The 21,359-nt window shown below is 37.0% G+C and overlaps 2 protein-coding genes across 2 annotated transcripts; one reads left to right on the forward strand and one right to left on the reverse strand.

Annotated features, from left to right (window-relative positions):
• Positions 1–2,537: 2,537 nt before the first annotated feature.
• On the forward strand, positions 2,538–4,665 carry LOC105039378 (peroxidase 40). Its single transcript, XM_010915518.2, has 3 exons — positions 2,538–2,786; positions 2,936–3,127; positions 3,924–4,665. The coding sequence occupies exons 1-3, from the start codon at positions 2,538–2,540 to the stop codon at positions 4,473–4,475; spliced, it is 993 nt and encodes a 330-aa protein (XP_010913820.1). The 3' UTR covers positions 4,476–4,665.
• Positions 4,666–12,165: 7,500 nt separating this feature from the next.
• LOC105039052 (heptahelical transmembrane protein ADIPOR1) lies at positions 12,166–16,824 on the reverse strand. Its single transcript, XM_073244029.1, has 4 exons — positions 16,433–16,824; positions 16,226–16,321; positions 14,640–14,688; positions 12,166–13,024 (listed from the first exon to the last, which is right to left on the reverse strand). The coding sequence occupies exons 1-4, from the start codon at positions 16,675–16,677 to the stop codon at positions 12,338–12,340; spliced, it is 1,077 nt and encodes a 358-aa protein (XP_073100130.1). The 5' UTR covers positions 16,678–16,824; the 3' UTR covers positions 12,166–12,337.
• Positions 16,825–21,359: the final 4,535 nt, after the last annotated feature.

The following is a 21,359-nucleotide window of genomic DNA, read 5'->3' on the forward strand; positions in this document are numbered from 1 at the left end:
ACCATTTTCAGCAATTATTATGCATTAGTGCTGGGCATGTGAGATGCGCGAGGAAAAGACCTAGATGGCTATGATCACGTGAGAGGGAACGTTGATGGCTGCCACCTCCTAGAGGGTGCAGCTAGAACATGTTGAACGAGAAGAATATATTTCAACTGAAAAGAAAATTGATAAGCGTCCAACGATTCCTAAATTGGTTACTTAATATATAATCTGAGCATCTAAGTTCTTCGTAAACAATACACAGAGGCTAACTTAATAAGAAGCTGGAGTATGCCTCACTAATTTCTCTTTGGTCAGGTCAATAATTTTCTGATTGTTAACATGCATTATCATCGCTAACCGCCGAATTATTCTATGAATCACAATACTTTTTAATATATATATATATATATATATAGAGAGAGAGAGAGAGAGAGAGAGAGATTAGAAGGTTTTAATTCCTGTCTTTTCCTCTCCTATATACATCGGGTTGTTGAGGGCTGATTGCAACCGGAGTGAAAACCCTGCCCCTTGACCCGGTGGCGAGGGGTGATACCATCCTAGCTCTTCAGAAAAACTTCCAATGCCTACATTTCAGTTTTACGGTTTTAGTCACTTCTTTTAGATAACTTGACATGTAGAAACATCATCTTCTGAATATATACTTTAGTAACATGGATACTCAATTTATATATCCTTAAGCCACTATAAAATGAAAATGAAAAAGTAAAAATAGACGATAGATGACACCCCAATAATACTTCAGTATGCCGACACTTGCACTATTTTGAAGCCACACCCATTGATGGTTGCGGTTGGTGGATTTCCCACTCACTGGTTCCAGTTTCCTCACAGCATCAGCTTTCACTGTTTACTTCAAATAGTTGCTCACATGATCCCTTTTTTTCCCACGGCAAAGAATCTTTGAGTTCAGGCTCAGGGTGGACGACGGTTTCACCGACTACGCGCTTTTCTGCAACCTATCAAAAGATGAGATGATGAGATGTTATATTGAAGGCGTCAACTCTTCGGGACAAGGATCAGAAAAGAGGAAACATATCCCTTTCAGATTCGCATGTACTTGGCTATAGAAGAGTGAAGTGGTAAAGACAACTGGGGATATTACTTGAAACCACCACTAATTTAGGTGGAAACTCTCCTTTCTCTCTACGTTGTGTCAGCCAGCACGCAGTTCGATTTCCAAACAAGTTATATATATATATATATATATATATATATATATATATATATATTTTTTTTTTTTTTTTTCACAGCTGAAATATGTATCCAATGCCTCAACCTTCCTCCTAGGCAAGATTCAACACGTCTAATAGTACAATTATTAAAAGACTTAACGACTAGACTAGTATTTTTGCTCTCTGGTGAGCACTTCTCTTTCAACAAGGTTTTGCTGTAATGTATGAGAGATTTTCCCTAAAAGTCTCCTCAAACTTGTATTTGTACATGTCTAGCATCAGGCATGCATGTCGCACGCAAGCAAAATCATGAATACCCATAGTTATACAAAAGAAAGTACTAATGGCTTGTAAGTGCAATCAATCTCGCTGGTAGATGTTGCGCTCCCCTTAATTTTCTTTCTGGAATAAGAATTAAATTAATTGCGACATGCTTTTTTTTTTTTTTTTTTTTTTTGAAGGTAATCAAGGAGGAAGTGAGGAAATTCCCCTTTGCATAAATATTATTATATTTTAAGTAGACGATATTACGGCGTGAAGGAATGATTAAAATTGTACAGTGATTGTTTCAGGGTCCATATGGTGAGAGGTACTGATGTAATGTCATGTGGCTGTCTTTTTATCGCGAGGACGCCACCTGGAAGCACAAGGTAGAGTATGGGTTACACAGTAACCTGTAGTTCCATTTACACACTAAGCCCAAGATGAAGCCGAAGATGAAGATCATTCCGTCAAACCAAAATATTGCAGGGTGACAATGCAACCTGTGAACCGGACTGATATGGTTGCAAGGAGCTGTGCATAGATTGGACCTTTCCGATGGATGTGACAAACCATTGTTCCTTCTTCTGCCAGAGGCTTCTGTGATATGCTTTTTATCGATAAAACTTTTGAACTGTAAATCTAGAGATCAAATCCGAAGCCTCATTATATGTGTTTAATAATAACATACACAGCAATAAGAGATTGGTTCACTGGGAATGGCTCGAAGTGTAATATTTTTACCAATGTACTGACATTTATCTGCAAATTACCTTTTTAGCAATTTAGTAGGTGGGATTATACAGCATGGTTGGTCCCCTCAGTTTGACCGCTTCAAAAGGTTCTCCCCGTTCTTGCATGACGCGGTCGTGTCCAACGCACTAACCTTGCATGATCCTCATCTGTGGACCTTGTAATCATCTCTCTTCCTCTCTCTATTCCCCCCCTCTCCCCCTCTCCCTCTTTCCCACTCCTATATATATATATATATATGTATGTGAGATCTGTTACCCTCCTACTTCACAAGATAACCGAAGAGTTGGTAACATCTGCATTGGTTGTCTTTGCTTTGCTCTAGTCTTTTCCTTGGAAGAAAACATGGTCACGGTTTTAGCCTGTGCTTTCCTTGTGCTCACCCTAGCTAGCAAACCCAATGCCTCGATCACCAAAGATTGTTTTGGAAGTGGTGGCAACGGTACCGATGGATCGCTCCAATTTAATGTGTACCAAAGTAGTTGCCCTCAGGCAGAAGAGATCATATTTTCAGTGGTACAGCAAGCAGTGGCAAATGACCTCCGAATGGCTGCTTCCCTCCTCCGACTTCACTTCCATGACTGTTTTGTTAATGTAAGTGATGGGGACCCTAAAATCAAGTTTAAATATATGCACACATCCTCATGCTACCACTGACGTAGTATACTTGAAGGATAAGTTTAATTAATCATGCAAACTTGTTCTATTACTAAAGATTGATTTGGTGAGTTGATGATATCAAGGGCTGCGATGCTTCGGTGCTTCTCGATGATACACCAACTTTTGTAGGAGAGAAGACCGCTGGGCCCAACTTGAATTCCCTGAGGGGCTTCGACGTGATCGATGGGATCAAGTCTGAGCTCGAGCTAGCATGTCCTCAGACAGTATCTTGTGCCGATGTCCTTGCCATTGTAGCTCGAGACTCTGTCGTGCTGGTAAGTGTGTACAATATTTGCTGGCAACTTGAAAATTATGACAACTTCGGTGATATCTGCAAATAAAGTTGTTAGACTTCAATTGCATAATTTTTTTTAAAAAAAAAATCAAACATTCTCTTCTAATTTTTTTGATTCTCGTATATGTATTTATTCATATGTAGCTTAATTTAATGCATCTATTTTACTTTAAAAAAAAATCTTCTTCTAAGTAACTTTCATATTTTTTTTGTATTTAATTAGCATTATCCATTTAGTTCCGAAAAGAATCATCGTATTTGCACCTATTTATGTGCATTCTTGTTTGCTCTTGTTTCAAGCTTCATATACTTATAAAAAAATTAATAATGCAGCTGATTAGATGATAGTTTATATGGCCAATTATATTAAAATTATATACTAATTAAGATATTTCTGGTCAATTCTTGAACGTATTATTTTTTGAGTGTTACATATGTATTTATTTTCGAATGGTTTAATAGTTTAATTTTTTAATTTATTATAAAAAAAATGGCAGTCATCATAAAGCTCGTTCACTCCCAAGTTTATGTTTTGCTCATTTGGTGAAATTATTATATGGATCACATCTAGTGGACTAGTCCAAGATGATAGCTAATGGGCTCCCCTCATTTGTTTAAATACATGGGGCTCATGTGCTCAGAGTGACTATTGGACTGGTCCATCTAATAATTACGCCATTTGGTCCGTCCATCCTAGCTTCTTTCTTCCTTCCACCCAAAACTTTGTCACATATGAAGTGAGCTATATAATAATTAGTATGCTAATATGATAACAGTCAGGTGGGCCCACGTGGGAGGTGGAGGTGGGCAGGAAGGACAGTTTGACCGCCAGCCGTTCGACCGCCAACGCCACCATCCCAGCCCCGACCTCCGACGTCGCCACCCTCGTCCAAAAGTTCCGAAACCTCGGCCTCTCCGCCGGAGACATGGTCGCCCTCTCCGGTGCGCACACCATCGGCAAGGCCCGGTGCTCGTCCTTCAGCTCCCGCCTCGGCGGCGGCGGCGGCAATGTCGACCGAGAATTCCTCCAATCGCTGCAGCAATTGTGCTCGGTGTCCAATGGGACGTTGGCCCACCTCGACTTGGCCACGCCCGCCACCTTCGACAACCAGTACTACATCAACTTGCTCTCGGGCGAAGGGCTCCTGCCATCGGACCAGGTGCTCTTGAACGGAGCTGGTGAGGTCGGCAGCCTCGTCCAGGCCTATGCTATGGACCCGCTCCTCTTCTTCGAGGACTTCAAAGCGTCCATGGTGAGGATGGGGAGGTTGGCGCCGCCGGCAGGGAGCGGCGGTGAGGTCCGGACGAGTTGCAGGGCGATTAACTGAGTGACCGTGAGGATGCGAACTATGGTACTATCTGGGCCTGAGTCTGAGTGTTGTTTGGCTGTTTGTGTTTGGTGTTTGTAGCTTTGGAGTGTGTGGTTGGTATGTGTACTCTGGCAGTAGTTGGTAGATCTGGAAGAGAATAACATGCTGTCTTTGCTTGTTCTAGTTCTGCGCTTAAAAAGTTTATTACTGGATGCTGGTTGAGTGGCGTGTGACGTGTAAGTGGGGTTTGATTAGGTGAAGTTAATTCATATCCCATCCATGTGGGGGAACATAATTTAATTAGAAACGTCCAACAGCAACTGGGTTGAGGACAAGAACGTGAATGATCGAGAGAGATAATGTTAAGAGCCTGTTTGGATGGTTGGATCCAAAAGTTTATATGATTCAAGATCCAACCGTCAAAAATATTAGACTGTAAACTGCTTAGACTTAATGTTTCAAGTATTCAGCAAATCATTTCTTCCTCTCTATAGGATTCAGATCGGTCCACTCAAAAGACGACCCAGAATATTTGGAAACATAGCCCCAGTTAGCTTATAATCCAATATTTTTGGCAAATCCTATGGAATTTTGGTCCAACCATCCCAAAAGATCCTAATAGTTCTGATTCCTTATTTGGCAGATGAATTTTACTTTTAGCTATCCATCCCTCTAAAATACCTCAAATTTTGGTGAGAGGCAAGATTCGATCCCAAAATGTTTAAATCCACTGCTGGTAACTTTACATTTTATAGTGACAAATACAATTGGATACGAAGATAATGGTTTATTGCCCACGCTTTTCTTGTGAAAGGATCTCTAAATTTGATCCATGTAATGGTATTTGAAGATTTGAATTCGTATTCTTGCATCTCTACCGATCCATTCCAAGTTAGGGTCCACGCCTCCGCAATCCCGAATGATTTGGAGCGTGGTGTTGCATTACTCTGTCAACTGATTCATTCCTTGTCCCCTGTGGCAGGATTTTGTGATAAATACGCTTCTTGTGTTGTGTCGGCTTTTCTTTCCCCGTAGGAAGGGCTATTAGCTTAGAATGAGCCAGCAAGAAGGAAAAAAGGAAAGGCAGTATATAAGATATATGGTGCAGACATTTAGGATGTGTGTCAATGTCAAATCTATTTCAAATAATAATAGTGTATTTGGTTCGTGATTAGAATAAAAATAAAAATAAAAATATAAATGGATCAGAATAAAAATTAAAATGGTCATATTTCTCAATCGATTGGTTGGGAATCAGAATTGAAATCAAGATGGGATTTGACTACTAAAAGCAAGTAGGGATTGAATTTTAGAAGAATAACCTCTTTTTTTCAACCAAATGACTAATAAAGAATCATTCATTTTGATTCTCATTTCATAATTTCTCCTCCCAACCAAGCATGCCTTTAATTAATAAGATTGCAAAGTTCCATCCCACAATGGCTTCGATAATTAATATAAATAAAGGAAAAAAAAAGAAAAAAAAAAGTGCCCACTTGAATCATATTCATCTATCAAAATTCACAAACCTCTGCACTACATTTACCACGTACCAAGTTAACATGGCGCGATTCTTGCAGTATGAGTGGGAAATGGCTGAATAGATATGACCAAGAAACAAGATAGGGTAGCTGAAAGGACGTGCCAGGAGATTTGGTGGATACAGCGGTCCCTTCCAAACCCCAACAAACAGATTTTCCCCGTTATCTTTTTTACTTTTATCCTTTTTCGGCAAGCACTTTATTTTTCTTGTTTGTTCCAACAAACTCCTTGGAAGAGTCCTTTTCCTAATTAATATAAAAAAAATTTATTTATATAAATAATCTAATTTTTAATTTATTTATTAAATTAATATAAAAATAATAAAATATTATTTTGAATGACGTTTTATCATTGTCACATTACCTCCTATTTTCCACGTAAACGATGTTAAAAAAAAAAATTATTTGATGTTTTTAAAAATGCCATTTCAAATGGCGTTTTTAAAAACGCCATCCCAAATGGCGTTTTTAAAAACGCCATCCCAAATGGCGTTTTTAAAAACGCCATCCCAAATGACGTTTTTAAAACGTCATATTATTTGATGATTTTAATTTTTTTTTCAAAAAAAATAAAAAATAAAAATAAATAAAAATAAAAAATTTTAAATTTATAAAAAAATAAAAATTTTAATTTTGATAAAAATAAAAATTATCATTTCAAATTAGTATCCCCATTTCAAATTATCTTTTTAAAAAAATATCAGAAAAAAATTGATATAAAAAACATTAAAAATACCATAAAAAAATATTAAAAAATAAAAATTATAATTCTAAATTTAAAAAAAAATAAAAATTTTAATTTTAATTCAAATAAAAATCATCATTTCAAATTACAATCTCCTTTTCAAATTAATTTTTTTAAAAAAATATCATAAAAAAAGAAAAAAATGAGAAAAAAATAAAAATTATAATTTTGAATAAATTTTAAAGAATAAAAATTCTAATTTTAATTCAAATAAAAAAAGATAATTTTAAATTATTTTATCCATTTAAAATTAATTTTTTTAAAAAAATCTCAAAAAAAATCTTAAAAAATTAAAAAATAAAAAATACCATAAAAAAAAAATGAGAAAGAAATAAAAAAAATAAAAATTATAATTTAAAATTTAAAAAAATAAAAATTTTAATTTTAATTCAAATAAAAACCATCATTGCAAATTACTTTCCCCATTTCAAATTAATTTTTTAAAAAAAATATGTCAAAAAAATAAAAAATTAAAAAAAAATACCATAAAAAAGCAAAATATTTAAAAAATGAGAAAAAAATAAAAATTATAATTTTTAATTTAAAAAAAATAAAATTTTTAATTTTAATTAAAATAAAAAATACCATTTCAAATTACTTTCTTCATTTCAAATTATTTTTTTAAAAAATATTCCAAACAAAGAAGTAAAAAATGAGAAAAAAATAAAAATTCAAATATTAATTTAAATAAAAAATATAAATTCAAATTATTTTTCCCATTTAAAATTAATTTTTTTTAAAAAATATCCCAAAAAAATCTTAAAAAGTTAAAAAAATAAAAATATCATAAAAAATGATAAAAAAATAAGAAAAAATAAAAATAAAAATTTTAAATTTAAAAAAAATAAAAATTTTAATTTTAATTCAAATAAGAAACATCATTTCAAATTACTTTCTCTATTTCAAATTAATTAAATTTTTTTTCCCATATCGCAACATACGTAGCTGTTTGTGTCTGTACCAGAATGAGATGTACCAGTGCGGTCATATTCATCTCATAATTAAATTATCCGATATATTATTATTATTTATATTATAATTTTTATATCCCTTTTAGCATAACTTTTTCTCTCCTAATGTTCTGAGACACATTAGAGTATGTATAACCATATCCACAAAGCATAATATCCGATCACTTGAAATTAAATAATATAAAATAAAATTAATAATTAATAATATTAAATAGAATAAAAATATCAAGCGTATAAAAAATAGTATAATAAAAGTTTCAAAAATACTAAGTACAAATCTAAAAAAGACTAAGTCCCACAAGGATGTCGTGGTGCTCGTGGTCGCTTGGACCTTCTCAGGAAGGTCCTCAACGGCTACTCCTGCTCCTGTTGTGATGGCTCCTCCCCTATATCAGTGGAGGAAGTCTGCTGGTCATGCTGCTTAGGAATAACTGATGCTGTCGGATCATCTATGGACTGAGCGATCCGCTCAACCCTCTCATTTGGATACACGGATGGGCCTGAAAAGAAAGTATCACACTCATGTGGCCAACTGGTACCCGATGATGTCATCTGAGGGATATAGGAAGAAGAAGGCACTGCCATCTGTGGATCACAAGGCGGTGGCATCTGTGCAGCATCTAGTGATGACATCTGCGGAATATGCGGTGATGGCATATGTGGAACATATGGTGACGGCGTATATCTCATATCTGGTGCAACGACTGCTCCATACGAAGGCGCATAGCTATATGGATCAACATCAATCGCCACCAATTAACACCAACAGCTATAGAATATTCTACATTGATCAACTGATAGGTCTACGTTTTCATGAAATGCAATATATTTTAAAATTTTTAAATTATGATCGAATCGAATTTTAAAATAAATCTGAATCTAATGAGATAAAAATAAAAATAAAAAATAATGAGATAAAAATAAAAATTAAAAAGATTGAAATAGAAGGGTGCCGCAAGGCCGCACGGGCCCGCCATCGGAGGGCCGCCGGGCCCCGAGGGTGGCGGACCCCCGCAGAGCCGGCCGCTGGAGGGCCACCGTCAGGGCCCGCCACCGCGGATCGAAATAGAAGGGCGCTGCAGGGCCTTATGGGCCCGCCACCGGAGGGTCGTCGTAGGCCCACCGCCGGGGGCCGCAGCCGGGGCCTGCCGTGGGGAGCCACCGTCGAGGTGCGCGGGCCCACCGCCAGCCCTCTGTCGCCGGCGGCCAAAGAAAAAGAGGGAGAGAGAGAGGAAGAGGGAGAGAGGAAGAGGGAGAGAAGAGGGGGCTGGCCAAGGGAAGGGGAGGGCCGGGGCTCGCCGCGGGGGGCTGCCGCCGGCCGTCTGTCATCGGCGGCCAAGGAAAAAGAGGGAGAGAGAGAGGAAGAGGGAGAGAAGAGGGGGTCAGCCGAGGGAAGGGGAGGGCCGGGGCCCGCCGCGGGGGGTCACCGTCGGGGCCGCCGTCGGGGTGTGCGGGCCCACCGCCGGCCGTCTGTCGCCAGCGGCCAAGGAAAAAGAGGGAGAGAGAGGGAGGAAGAGGGAGAAAGAGAGAGAGAGGAAGAGGAAGAGGAGGGGGCCGGCCAAGGGAAGGGGAGGGTCGGGGCCTGCCGCGGGGGGCCGCTGCAGGGGCGCGCGGGCCCGCCGCCGGCCGTTTGTCACCGGCGGCCAAGGAAAAAGAGGGAGAGAGAGAGGAAGAGGGAGAGGAGGGGACCGGCCAAGGGGAGGGGAGGGTTGGGGCCCGCCGCGGGGGGCCGCTACCGAGGCGCGTGGGCCCGCCGTCGGCCCTTTGTTGCCGGCGACCAAGGAAAAAGTGGGAGAGAGAGAGAGGAAGAGGAAAGAGAGAGGAGGGAGCTCACCGCCGTCGGGAGCTTGCCGCCGTGCCGCCGGAGAGGAGAAAATGCCAAAGAAACGTCAGAGGAGAGAGAGAGGGTTTTTTTTTTGAATTTTATGCTTCAAAAATGCCAAAGGGAATGGCATTTTCAAAAACGCCATTCTCTTTGGCGTTTTCTTCTATTTTTTACTTTTTTATTTTTTTAATATTTTTTTAATATTTTTTAATTTTTTTAGTTATTTTTATGTGATTTTTTAATAAATAAAATTAATTTAAAATGGGGATAGTAATTTGAAATGATAATTTTTTATTTGAATTAAAGTTAATTTTTTTAATTTATAATTATAATTTTTATTTTTTTATCATTTTTTATTTGAATTATAATTATAATTTTTATTTTTTTAAATTCAAAATTATAATTTTTATTTTTGAATTAAAATTAAAATTTCTATTTTTTTTTCAATTCAATTCATTTTCCTTTTATTTTATGGTATTTTTTATTTTTTTACACCAATTTTTTTCTTTTTTTCAGATATTTTTTTAAAAAAATAATTTGAAATGGGGAAAGTAATTTGAAATGACATTTTTTATTTGAATTAAAGTTAAAATTTTTATTTTTTATTTTTTATTTTTAAATTTTAATTTATATTTTATATTTTTTTCACATTTTTTCCCTTTTTTCACTTTTTTATGGCATTTTTTTCTTTTATTTTTAATGAATTCAAATTAAAATTTTAATTTTTTTATAATTTAAAATTATAATTTTCATTTTTTTCCCATTTTTTCAATTTTTTTCTATTTTTTATGAAATTTTTTTAGGTATATTTTTTAATTTGTTTGAAATATTTTTTAAATAAATTAATTTGAAATGGGGAAAGTAATTTGAAATGATGTCTTTTAATTTAATTAAAATTAAAAATTTTATTCATTTTAAATTTAAAATTATAATTTTTTCTCATTTTTTAAAATTTTTAACTTTTTTATGGCACTTTTATTTTTTTATTTTTTTGAACATCTTTTTTTAAAAAAATAATTTAAAATAGGAAAAGTAATTTGAAATGATGTTTTTTATTTGAATTAAAATTATTTTTTTTTTAAATTTAAAATTATAATTTTTATTTTTTTTTCTTATTTTTTTTCTATTTTTTTCTTTTTTATGGTATTTTTTATTTTTTAAATTTTTAAAGATTTTTTTAAATATTTTTTAAATATTTTTTTAAAAAACTTAATTTTAAATGGAGAAAATAATTTAAAATTATTTTTTTATTTGAATTAAAATTTGTATTTTTATTTTTTAAAATTCATTCAAAATTATAATTGTTATTTTTTTCTCATTTTTTTCTTTTTTTATGATATTTTTTTTAAAAAAATAATTTGAAAAGGAGATTGTAATTTGAAATGATGATTTTCATTTGAATTAAAATTAAAATTTTTATTTTTTTAAAATTCAGAATTATAATTTCTATTTCTTTTCAATTCTTTTTTATGGTATTTTTTAATTTTTTTTACAATAATTTTTTTCAGATATTTTTTTAAAAAAATATTTTGAAATGGGGATACTAATTTGAAATGATAATTTTTATTTTTATCAAAATTAAAATTTTTATTTTTTTATAAATTTAAAATTTTTATTTTTTTCTATTTTTTACTATTTTTTTCTATTTTTTTGGGGAAAAAATTAAAAATGCCAAATAATATGGTGTTTTTAAAAACTCCATTTGGAATGACGTTTTTAAAAACGTCATATTATTTGATATTTTTTAATTTTAATTTTTTTTTTTGGCATCGTCTATGTGGAAAATGGGGGATGACGTGACGATGATAAAACGTCATTCAAAATGATATTTTATCATTTTTACATCGATCTGATAAATAAGTTAAAAATTAGATTATTTATATAAATATTTTTTTATATTAATTAGGAAAAGGACTCGAGGGATATCCTTCATTTCCGGCAAGCGCCGCGTAAATCTAATCCTGCCCCGATCCAAAGAAAAAATTCCGTTCCCTTGACCGAGTTGAGAAGGTAAAGGACACCGGCAAATTCCAATGGAGGGTCGTCTCTGTGAAATCGATTGGTAGAACATTAGATGTTATTTGGCGTGCTATGTCGTTGAATTTCATACAGTGATTTTGAGATACAGAAAGTGGAAAATAATTGAGCTAAATATTTTGAAGTACAAATGATCACAATTGTAATAATTTAGGATCTCATGCAAAATGGCTCATGGCTGGTTGAAAAATATTATTTATAGTTTTAGCTTTATATATAGAGTATCGTATCAAGGATCCAAATTCTTTCAAATTCAATTACAAACAAACGCTCAACCCATCGTTAACCTAAATAGACAATAGATTTCACCCGAACCCACCCAAAACTTCACTGATGGGCCGGTAAATAAAACATTAGAATCGTAGACCCAAAACAAAACAGAATGCACAGAAGAGAAAGAACCCTGGTACCAATTGAAATCAGCAATCTAGCGGCCTGTCGGATTAGAATTTTTGGCCACCACCAAATCATAAAATCTCCTGGCTAAGCTTGTTCCGCGCTCTCGCGGTAGCTCATTGCAGGGCAGGCAGCAGCAGAACTATCGTTGCCTCCAAACATCAATGACGAAATTTTTCAAAACAAATCGATAAGAAAAAATCCAAAGCTTCCGATCTTTTTTTTAATAACTCTTATCTTCAATTTCCAGTACAAGCTTCAACAAATGTTTGAACAACCTTCTGTCTTCCTTCCACCTATAACCTCGATCAATAATGAAATTAATACAATGACAACGTACAACCTACTAACAATTCATATCAATATCACACAACTCCACCACACCCCACCTCGTCACGATGCTCGAGCAAGATCAGTGCTGCACCGTAATGTGCCAATGCACCGGCGATCACAAACACATGGAATATCTGGTGGCTCTGGCCGGCGAGATCGAACTGGCCCGGTTTCCAGCGCTCGGGCACCCTGCTAACGTAGAATATGGTTCCTGTCACGTAAAACAATGCCATGGCCGACTCATAAGCCAGTGTGATGTTCCGCCGAGGGTCGCTCCAATTCACAACAGCAGCATGCACGGCGGGCACAATGCCGAAGAAGCCCATGCCGGAGAAGAGCAGTGCTCGGTAGGAGCGGAACTTTCCGGTGGACAAGTGCGGCGAGAGAAGGGTGAAGACTGTGACAAAGCCCATGACGGTGATGGCGGCGAGGTAGGTGAGCTGCCAGTGGGGATCGCACTGGAAGATGTAGTAGATGGGGGGGAAGAAGGAGGAGACGATCATGACGGCGATGCCGACGTAGTCGAAGCGAGCGAGGAAGAGGTTAAGGCGGTGAGAGTGGCAGCAGAGGAGGTGGCAAAAGCTGCTGGAGAGGAGGCAGAACATGGAGCCACCGAGGAATATGAAGAAGGGCCATCTTGCGGTAGGAGGCTGGTTGGATGGGGTAGCAGAGGTGGGGGAGGATATGGTTGCCTCCAGCTTGATGGATGCTGCTGCTCCCTGCCATGGACAAACTTGGATTAGGTTGATCGATCTATATGCATGAACGACGATGTAGACTAAGTTTCAGCCATGGAGACTCGGTTAAATGGTTTTGATTTCTGATTTTCTTGGTGATTTTTTTTTTTTTCTTTTTTCTTGGTTCTTCGCTCTTCATTTTTCTACGAACGAGCCTTGGAGGCTGGAATTATATATGCTCATGGACACAGAGGTTACATAGACTTCGTGGTATTTAGTTGGCTCACATCTACAGAACTGAGATTGCGTAGATTATGGAAGTGAGTTATAGGTTCCCAAGCTGCAGGAAAAACTTTGCAGTTGGTGATCTGTTTCGTCCATCCGAAGCTTAATAATTTTTATCTCTATAGCACATCAGACTCTGGTTGATTATAGGTCTTTTTTTCTTATTTGTTCCTTTACTCCATCCACTTCTCTGTACTCCTACCTCACTCTATTTTTTTTTATTCTTCTCCCAATTTTCTGATTCTGAATAAATGCTGGGTGGCTGTGTGCCTCCCTTAAACCTCCAAAAAAAAAAAAAAAAAAAAAAAAAGGAACGTTCGGGGCGATTGTGATTCATAGAGCTGTAAAATGTTCTATCATGGAAATGTTGGAAGGTCTTTGAGGGCTGAAAAAAGTGTTGAATTCAGCAAAGTGTTTAACATAATCAGTTGTAAAATCTTTCCAGAATTTGTGAAAAGCTCTAAAGCTATTGTGTTGGAGTAATAAATATTTGTTGCAACGGTGACACCAAGTCACCATTGTAACAAACCGATCAAAAGTCGGGAATCGGTGAAATACAAGGGATAGTGTGGGGTATTATCCACAGGAATCGATGAAATACACGATGTACAAGGGTTTTTATTGGTTTGTTACAAATTTGATGTGGTATCACCGTTACAAATTTGTGTACAAGGGTTTTTACTCGTTGTGTTGGGAATCTTTTGGACTCAAAATTATTTATTGGTTCTAGTCTGGGCGATTGTGTGAGAACACCTAAATTGCTCCCACCGATTTCCGTTCAGGCCACCCCCTTCATTTTGTATCAGCTCAAGGAGGTCGTAAATGTCTATAGCCAAACCCTTTGTATGTCTAGCTTAATAAATAACTAGTTGTTTTAAATAGACACAAATTTTTTCAAGTCCCTCTCTTCTTTTTTCCTGCTGAAAAAAGTAATCCTAGGGTTCATAAATGACAAAGGATATGTTTTGATATTTTTACAGGATTGGGCTAAAATTTCTATAGGATTCATGAATTAAGCTGTCTATTTAAGTATGATGCTATATCAACTAAATACCATCCAACCCAAATTCCGTGGGGAAAAAATGATCTTTATATATTTTTTGGTTTTCTGCAGCCCAAAATCTAGGATTCGAGTTACGTTTGGACATGTTCTAAGAAAATACAAGCAAGATGAGCCAATAGGTCCGATTCCTGCAGGATTTTCAGTTTAATCCTATAGGATTATCCAAATAGACCTAGAGGCATGATTTATCACAAGTGAAGGTTGTGGGAAGGAAACTTTGCATTTTGACTTTGGTTCTCTGAGATGGTCTTAGCTTTCATTTCCCTCATATTTCTTTCCATATAAAGTTAAAAGATATAATGGACTTACACTGAGGAGACTACTGGAGATGTTTTCCACTGCAGTCGTCGTAATAGACCTGCACCAACGTACACAAAGACATATAATACACTTGGTATAGAACCCTTTACTAAGAAAAAGATGATTAAAAAGGTTAAAAGATAGGGAACATGATTAAGTAACAAATTTAGCATTAACAAAGAAGGTTGTGTTAACATACATAGCAAAATTCAATTTTTGATAATTATGAGCATATCTTCTGTCACTTGCTCTAAAGAAACGCCAAACCTAATTCTCTTTCTTTTGAGCAATACCTGGGATTTGAACCCTAGCTAGAGCTCCTCCAAGTGCAACCTTAATATTCTTGTTAAATTAAAAATACAGACTAATCCTCAGATTCCTCTCCAACAGATTTTTCTTTTTTTCAAAAAATTGATTCCCATAAATTTTCATGTATTACATTATCCAACTTAATCCACAGCATCCAATCAACCATGAGCTGTTCCATATTTTTGAAACATGAATAAAGAGTATATTGATTACCTTCCCTTTGGCAGCAGATTTCATTTAAGAAAAATTGATGGAAGTCAATGGCAAGAATTTAATTTGCAAATATTCTAAATTACTAGGGATGTGCATGTACTTATCAAGGAGAGGTATACTTAATATATAACTAGCACATTGCATGGGATACTTTCTTTATTTTAAAAATATATCATCTTTAAAATATTATTTTTGTTAATTACATAATTATTTAGAAAATAATATATCTTTATATTTATATAAAATATTTATTTTATTAATATGTATATTTATTTAGTTTAATGCAAAAAATAGACTTATATTTTATTAATATTAAAAAGAATGATTAGGATCATTAAACTTGAACAAAAGAATCGGCACAAAGTCTAGAATATATGTTTTCAGATAAACATAGAATATATATTTACAGTAAATTTAAGTGGCTCAATCTGTATATGTCTATTGTGATTTATGTATAGATATATTAAAATTTGTGTTTAAGATAATTGTCAACCCAATTTCATCCAGTAGAAGTTAGGAAAAAGCTGTAAATCCAACTTAATAGGATCCAAATTGACCAGAGCAAGCTTCGACTCAAATTTTCAGGCTCGATTAAACCAACACCTAATCCAACCACCTACATTAGTTCACAATCCTCAAATCCAATAATTAGCTAATCCATTCATATCTTTAACCACCTGTATGGATCAAGGCTATGCCTACACCATAGTGTTATATAAAACACCATCCTCTCTCTCTCTCTCTCTCTCTCTCGCTATATATATATATATATGTATGTATGTATGTATGTATGTATCTATGTATGTATGTATGTATGTATATAACTGAACACCTAGATAACAAGGACAGCAAGGGAGAATTAATTTAATATTTCAATAGAAAAAGTTAAACAAATTAAAGGATACTAAACAATAAAATGGAATTCTTGTAGATCTAGTTAGGCATATCCCAAGCTCGTCCACAATAATCAAAATTTCAGCAAAAGTAGTCATCTCCTCAAGCATCATGACAGAATAATTGGGAAAAACAATTATTATTAATGTGTCAATTTATAAGAAGGAAAAACAACTAACCAAGGAAGATAGCCAAGGAGATCTGCCACCTGGGGCACATGATGTCTGAGATGCAGCAGTGTCAATCCCAAGAACAGAAAGAACCCGAGTAGATGCCTAAACCAATTACACAAAAATCCGCAAGTAATTCAGTTAAAACCTCCTCTATAGACTAATGGAAAACAAAGTTAAAACATCAATTTCAAGAGAAGAGTCATGAGCTCATACGTCCACACATTGAGGGTCTCATTGTGCCAAGAGAAGAGGCTGAGGAGGGCATCAAGTACAGGCCATTCCGCCCTGTAGTAGCCCAGTATGTACTCATTCTCCTTCATGTATTCTGGCAGCTCCTCATAGGTCACCAAACCATACTTCTTCTTCCTCTTCTTCTTCTCCTTCTGCTTCTTTTTCTTCTTCTCCTCTGGCGCCTTTTCCTCCATGCTTAAGTGCTGGACCTCAGGCTCCACCACCATGGCTCTATTCCTCCTTGCTGGTTTTCTTCCACTCCAACTCCTCCCTATCCTTCTTCTCCGATGGAGGGAGTACCAATAAACGCACAGCTGCGTTCTTTATGTGGGAGAGGGACAAGGAAGACAGAGGGCGAGGCCTTTTGTTCACGAGTTTAGCGGGGCTGTGTGGGGTGGTTGCAGTTAGGTCCTTTTAGGTCATTTAAGTGCAGCTACCAACTACCCTCCCACCAGTTTCATTTATTAGGGGGTCGGTTGGGACTTCTTGGTTTCACTTCTCCACAGTCCAGAGCAAAGCAGGATATAAACAGCAAAAAAAAAAAAAAAAAAAAAAAAAACAAAAAAAAAAAAAAAAAAAAAAACCAGCTCCAGGGTGCACCTATTCTTCTAAAAGGCGGCTCAATTTTTATCCACGGCTGGGTTAGGCAACCTCACATTCCTGTATCGGAAGTCTTTTGTGCTATGTCATTTTCTTTTGGATCCCATTAGCACTTTAGATGACATTGTGTCGAATTTGGTTGGAAGTGAATGCAAATTTAGACCAATACCAACTTCTTTATGCTGCCATGATAAAAAACCATCAAAGAGAATAACCGATTGTTCCAGCAAATATAAAGATTATAAATATAAATATTTTTATTGATTAAAAAAAAAAGATGATATTGAGATAACGTATTCATCCATTAAGTTCGTCCATATGATCGGAAAAGACCATTTATTCATCCAAATTCGGTTCTAAATTGAACATTCTCCAGTAAAATTGGGGTCCTATGATCACGTCCAAAAAAATAGATGTGCCGGATCACCCCCTCCAACTTCCATTTTTCTTAAAAAAAAAAAAAAATGCTATCTCGAGGGTATGCCATCACCAAATGAATGCTGCTATATTTATCCAATAATTTCTTTTGAATTGGTGTAAACCTAATGTCTCGGAGTACCATCATTTTACCATATTTGTTTGGTATTACATATAATAGCAGTTGATGATGGTCGCTACAACAAAAATTAGGCTTCAAAAATGGTCTAGATAAAGACTTGAAAGAGCAAATAATGTCTATAATCTGTGTCAAGTACCAAGCAGCAGTTCCGGATGGGTCCCATAGAGTATATCAACATGACCAGAAATTGCTTTATTTAATTTCCTTTTCTCATTCCTTGTGCTCTCCTCCTTTTGGATTAAAAAATCTAGTTAATCTGTAACATTCTGTCCACTCTCGCAATGTCTAGATGCTCAAGGCCAGCGGGAGTTCCATGTCACTCTCAAGAACTAATGTAGTTGAGGTAGCGGTTGAATAAATGACAGTTGGGGGTTGGGAAGCTCGTTCTCCATAATTATATTGGGCATCCCGGGTCAAATTGAAAACCAACTCAACTAGGGCTGGAAGTGGGTTAGGCCGGGCCGGAAGTGGGCTAGGCCGGGCCGAGTTATACCCCCATCCGAGCTCGGCTGAATTTTTTTTTCGAACTTCGGATCGGACTTGGGCCCGAAATTTTCTAAAAGATTCAGGCCCGAGCCAGAATCCAGCCCAAATCCGATTGGGCCAGCCCGCTGCAAAGGAGTGCTCCCGACTTCTTCGCTCCCGAAACCCCACCGCTTCTTGCCCACGACGGACAAGCCCCCATGTTCTCACCCCTCATCTGCCATTGTCCAAGCTTCCTACACCCTATCCAACCCCATCCGGCATATCCGATCTCGGCGATGGCCATCCAGACTCGATGATGGCCAGTTGGACTCCGTCGAACTCTAGCTTCGCCATGGGTGCCATCACAGGGTCTAGCATTTGATCGAGTAGATTGGTGTAGGTCAGCTTGGTTCTAGGATCGAGGTAATTGGTGGCGGAGTTGCCTCAGAAGAAGGCGTAATCGAGGGAGATAGAGGAGGGGCTGGAGGCCTAGGCAAAGTAGGGGTAGATGTCAATGAAGTAGAAAGAGCGGGTACGATCGGCGAAGCGGAGGAGGGGCGAATAACGGCGTCAGTGATATCATCGCGGAAATGGCTGGTGAGGGGGGGGAAGGAGGTCTTGAGGGCATCCATGGTGAGGGTGGTGCGACCTTGACGTTGCGGATGGAGCGAGTGTAGAGAGCACGGTGGAGGTTGGCTATGGCGTGGACAAGGAGGGCCAGGTGGAATTGATGGAGTAGTCGAAGAGAATCCCGTTGCCGACGAGGAGGAAACAGATGCGGGTCTGGGGTAGAAGGGGAGGAGGTTGGCGGCAAGCCAAGCATCGGCGAGGGACTGGTTTGCGACGAGGGAGGGAAGACCTGGTTGGGGACCATGATGGAGACACGGAGACGGGTGCCGGCGAGGGCACGAAGGATGGCCTCCATCTACTTCCCGATGTGCTGGTGGTATGAGAAGATTCGATCCTCACCCTCTCCACTCAGGCCAGATATTCGGGATGCTGATCGGGCTGACATTCGGGCTCGGGCTCGGGCTGGGTCCGAGCCGGGCCAAAGATAAGCTCGAGTCTGGTCCGAAAGACAAATGGACCCTATATTTAAGTCTAAACCCGGTCTGAACTGTTTCGGACCTAGTCCGAAGTCCGACCCAAAGTCGGCCCGGCTCGATGGGCTTCGGACCAGCCTAAGCTCAGTTCCAGTCCTAAACTCAACCAGTAGATCCATGTACTTTAGTCCAAACTAGTCTAAGTCATGTCTACTGCAGCTTGGGCCTACCTGCACCTAATTAGTTGTCTTGGCTAAATTAAGCACGTGTACTTACAAGATTGGTATAAACGTAGGAATCATAAATTACATCAAATCATAATAATTAGGAATGATAATTTTAACCGACCCATTGGATATCCGATCTGATCTGAATAAGATAGATTTTATCCAACCTAATTAGAATTCATGATGGATTTGAGTTCTAAAAAAAAAATCCGAAGTGGGTTCGAGTTGGTACGGATGATAGTATACTCCATCCTGAACCCAATCTGATATAATCTTAATATATATTTTTTTATAAAATTATAATAATTTTATATTTTTATATATATCCGATCTGATCCAATCTTTTTTATCTATCTAATTCAACCTGATCCGTATATCTACTTGACCCAATCTGACCCAATCCGATGTAGATACACGTGGGTATAGATATAGAATTTTTAATTATGAAGTAGGATGTGAGCCGATGCAACCCATATTTGACCTATTATCATCCCTAGTAATAATAAAACATGATTATATTGTGATTTTACCTTGATATGAGATTACGATATCTTAATTTGATTATGTCTCTCAAGGGTTTTGGAGAAGAAAAAAGTGCCGAGACTTGTGGAATAAGTTTCCATATGATATTGAATTTTGATGAGTTTTTGTCTTCTCTCAACCTGCCATTCCGTTCTAACTTTGTAAATGAATGGTCCAATCTGACTTGTTAGCATTGGTAGGCTCGAACCCACATGGGATGCCAACACAAATTGGTTGGCTTGGTCCTATTTGCACCCAACGTCTATAGTGGGGCTGCAATAGTAGATAGTCCCCCTTAGTGCTAAAATCAGGAACCTTTCCTGTGTCTATGATTCTTTTGTCGGCCACGAACTAACGGTAAAAAATGTGGCCTTAATAAGAACTATTGCTAGGTGAATATGCTATTGATGGCTCTCCTCTCTCTCTCTCATCTATTTAGTCATGCAATTATGATATTTGGCAGTATAGTTGTGATATTTGGTAGTACCATTTCGCACATTAGAATACAAGCATAACACATGTCAATAACACACCTAAGTATAGGTGTCAATCCAACAGTTATGCATTTTACATAGAAGAGGTTTATGGTCCGTCAGTTTTGTCACTTTGAGATGCTTTGAAGTTTGAAGTTTTTGGCTTATCACAGACATCGATCTATCGAGACAATTGTTATATTTGATAGACATAGCTCACGCATTGCTTAAAGATTGATGAAGGTGATATTACTTAAGCCTACTAAGCCCTTGACACCAATGAATAAGCTTGGTGAAGCTTTCTAAGACATTTTGCAATAGAAGAAAGTCATGAAGAAAAATTGCGACAAAAAAGAAATGCCTTCTCCAAAAAGAAAAAAAGGAAAAGAAATGGTGCCTCACATAGATATTGTAAGGGCTGCATCTGTTGGATATGTATTGATCTGTGTATGCCGTGAACTAGCGTTCTTTTACTAACTATTCTAATTTTCAATCCCCACCAAAATAGCTATAATTTGAACCTCTTTTTTTTTTAATAAAAAGGCACAGGTAATGGTGAAGGGTAACACTATAGATAAAGGCATGAATCGATCCCATGTCATTTGGCACAAATTAGTAGCTTGACAAATTGATACTTTCTTCAAACTTTTTTTTTTTTAACAGAAGAATAATTCGTTTAATAATTAATAATTTTAGACAGGGTTAGTAAAAAAAAAAAAGTCTTTAATCTTTGATTATTAGTCTAAGAAATCAAACGTTGAAAGCTTGCGCGATTAAACACTTCTCTTTGTGTATTCCTCGATGATTACTTGATATGCCGTTGAGTGCCTTGCAAGGGTTAGCCTTCTTAAAACTGATCCTTTGAACATGTCATGCGTGCTTCTGCCACCAATAACAAAAAAGAATTGACATGCAACGTAAGGCAGTGCGACACGGAAGCAAGCGGGTATTGCCGTATTGGCACAGATGGCCAACCTCAACCGTGTTCATTTACATGTTTTTTTTTTGGCCTGATATGAG

This window comes from Elaeis guineensis, chromosome 1 (genome assembly GCF_000442705.2).
Source record: "Elaeis guineensis isolate ETL-2024a chromosome 1, EG11, whole genome shotgun sequence".
NCBI lineage: Eukaryota > Viridiplantae > Streptophyta > Magnoliopsida > Arecales > Arecaceae > Elaeis > Elaeis guineensis.

Bases quoted from the DNA above. Each gene is read 5' to 3' on its own strand.
- LOC105039378 (XM_010915518.2), top strand. From the start codon at position 2,538: ATGGTCACGGTTTTAGCCTGTGCTTTCCTTGTGCTCACCCTAGCTAGC. The intron at 2,787-2,935 runs GTAAGTGATGGG...GATGATATCAAG, and splicing joins TCCATGACTGTTTTGTTAAT to GGCTGCGATGCTTCGGTGCT. The intron at 3,128-3,923 runs GTAAGTGTGTAC...ATATGATAACAG, and splicing joins CTCGAGACTCTGTCGTGCTG to TCAGGTGGGCCCACGTGGGA.
- LOC105039052 (XM_073244029.1), bottom strand. From the start codon at position 16,677: ATGGTGGTGGAGCCTGAGGTCCAGCACTTAAGCATGGAGGAAAAGGCG. The intron at 16,322-16,432 runs GTATGAGCTCAT...TAATTGGTTTAG, and splicing joins GAGACCCTCAATGTGTGGAC to GCATCTACTCGGGTTCTTTC. The intron at 13,025-14,639 runs GTAAGTCCATTA...TGTCCATGGCAG, and splicing joins TCTCCAGTAGTCTCCTCAGT to GGAGCAGCAGCATCCATCAA.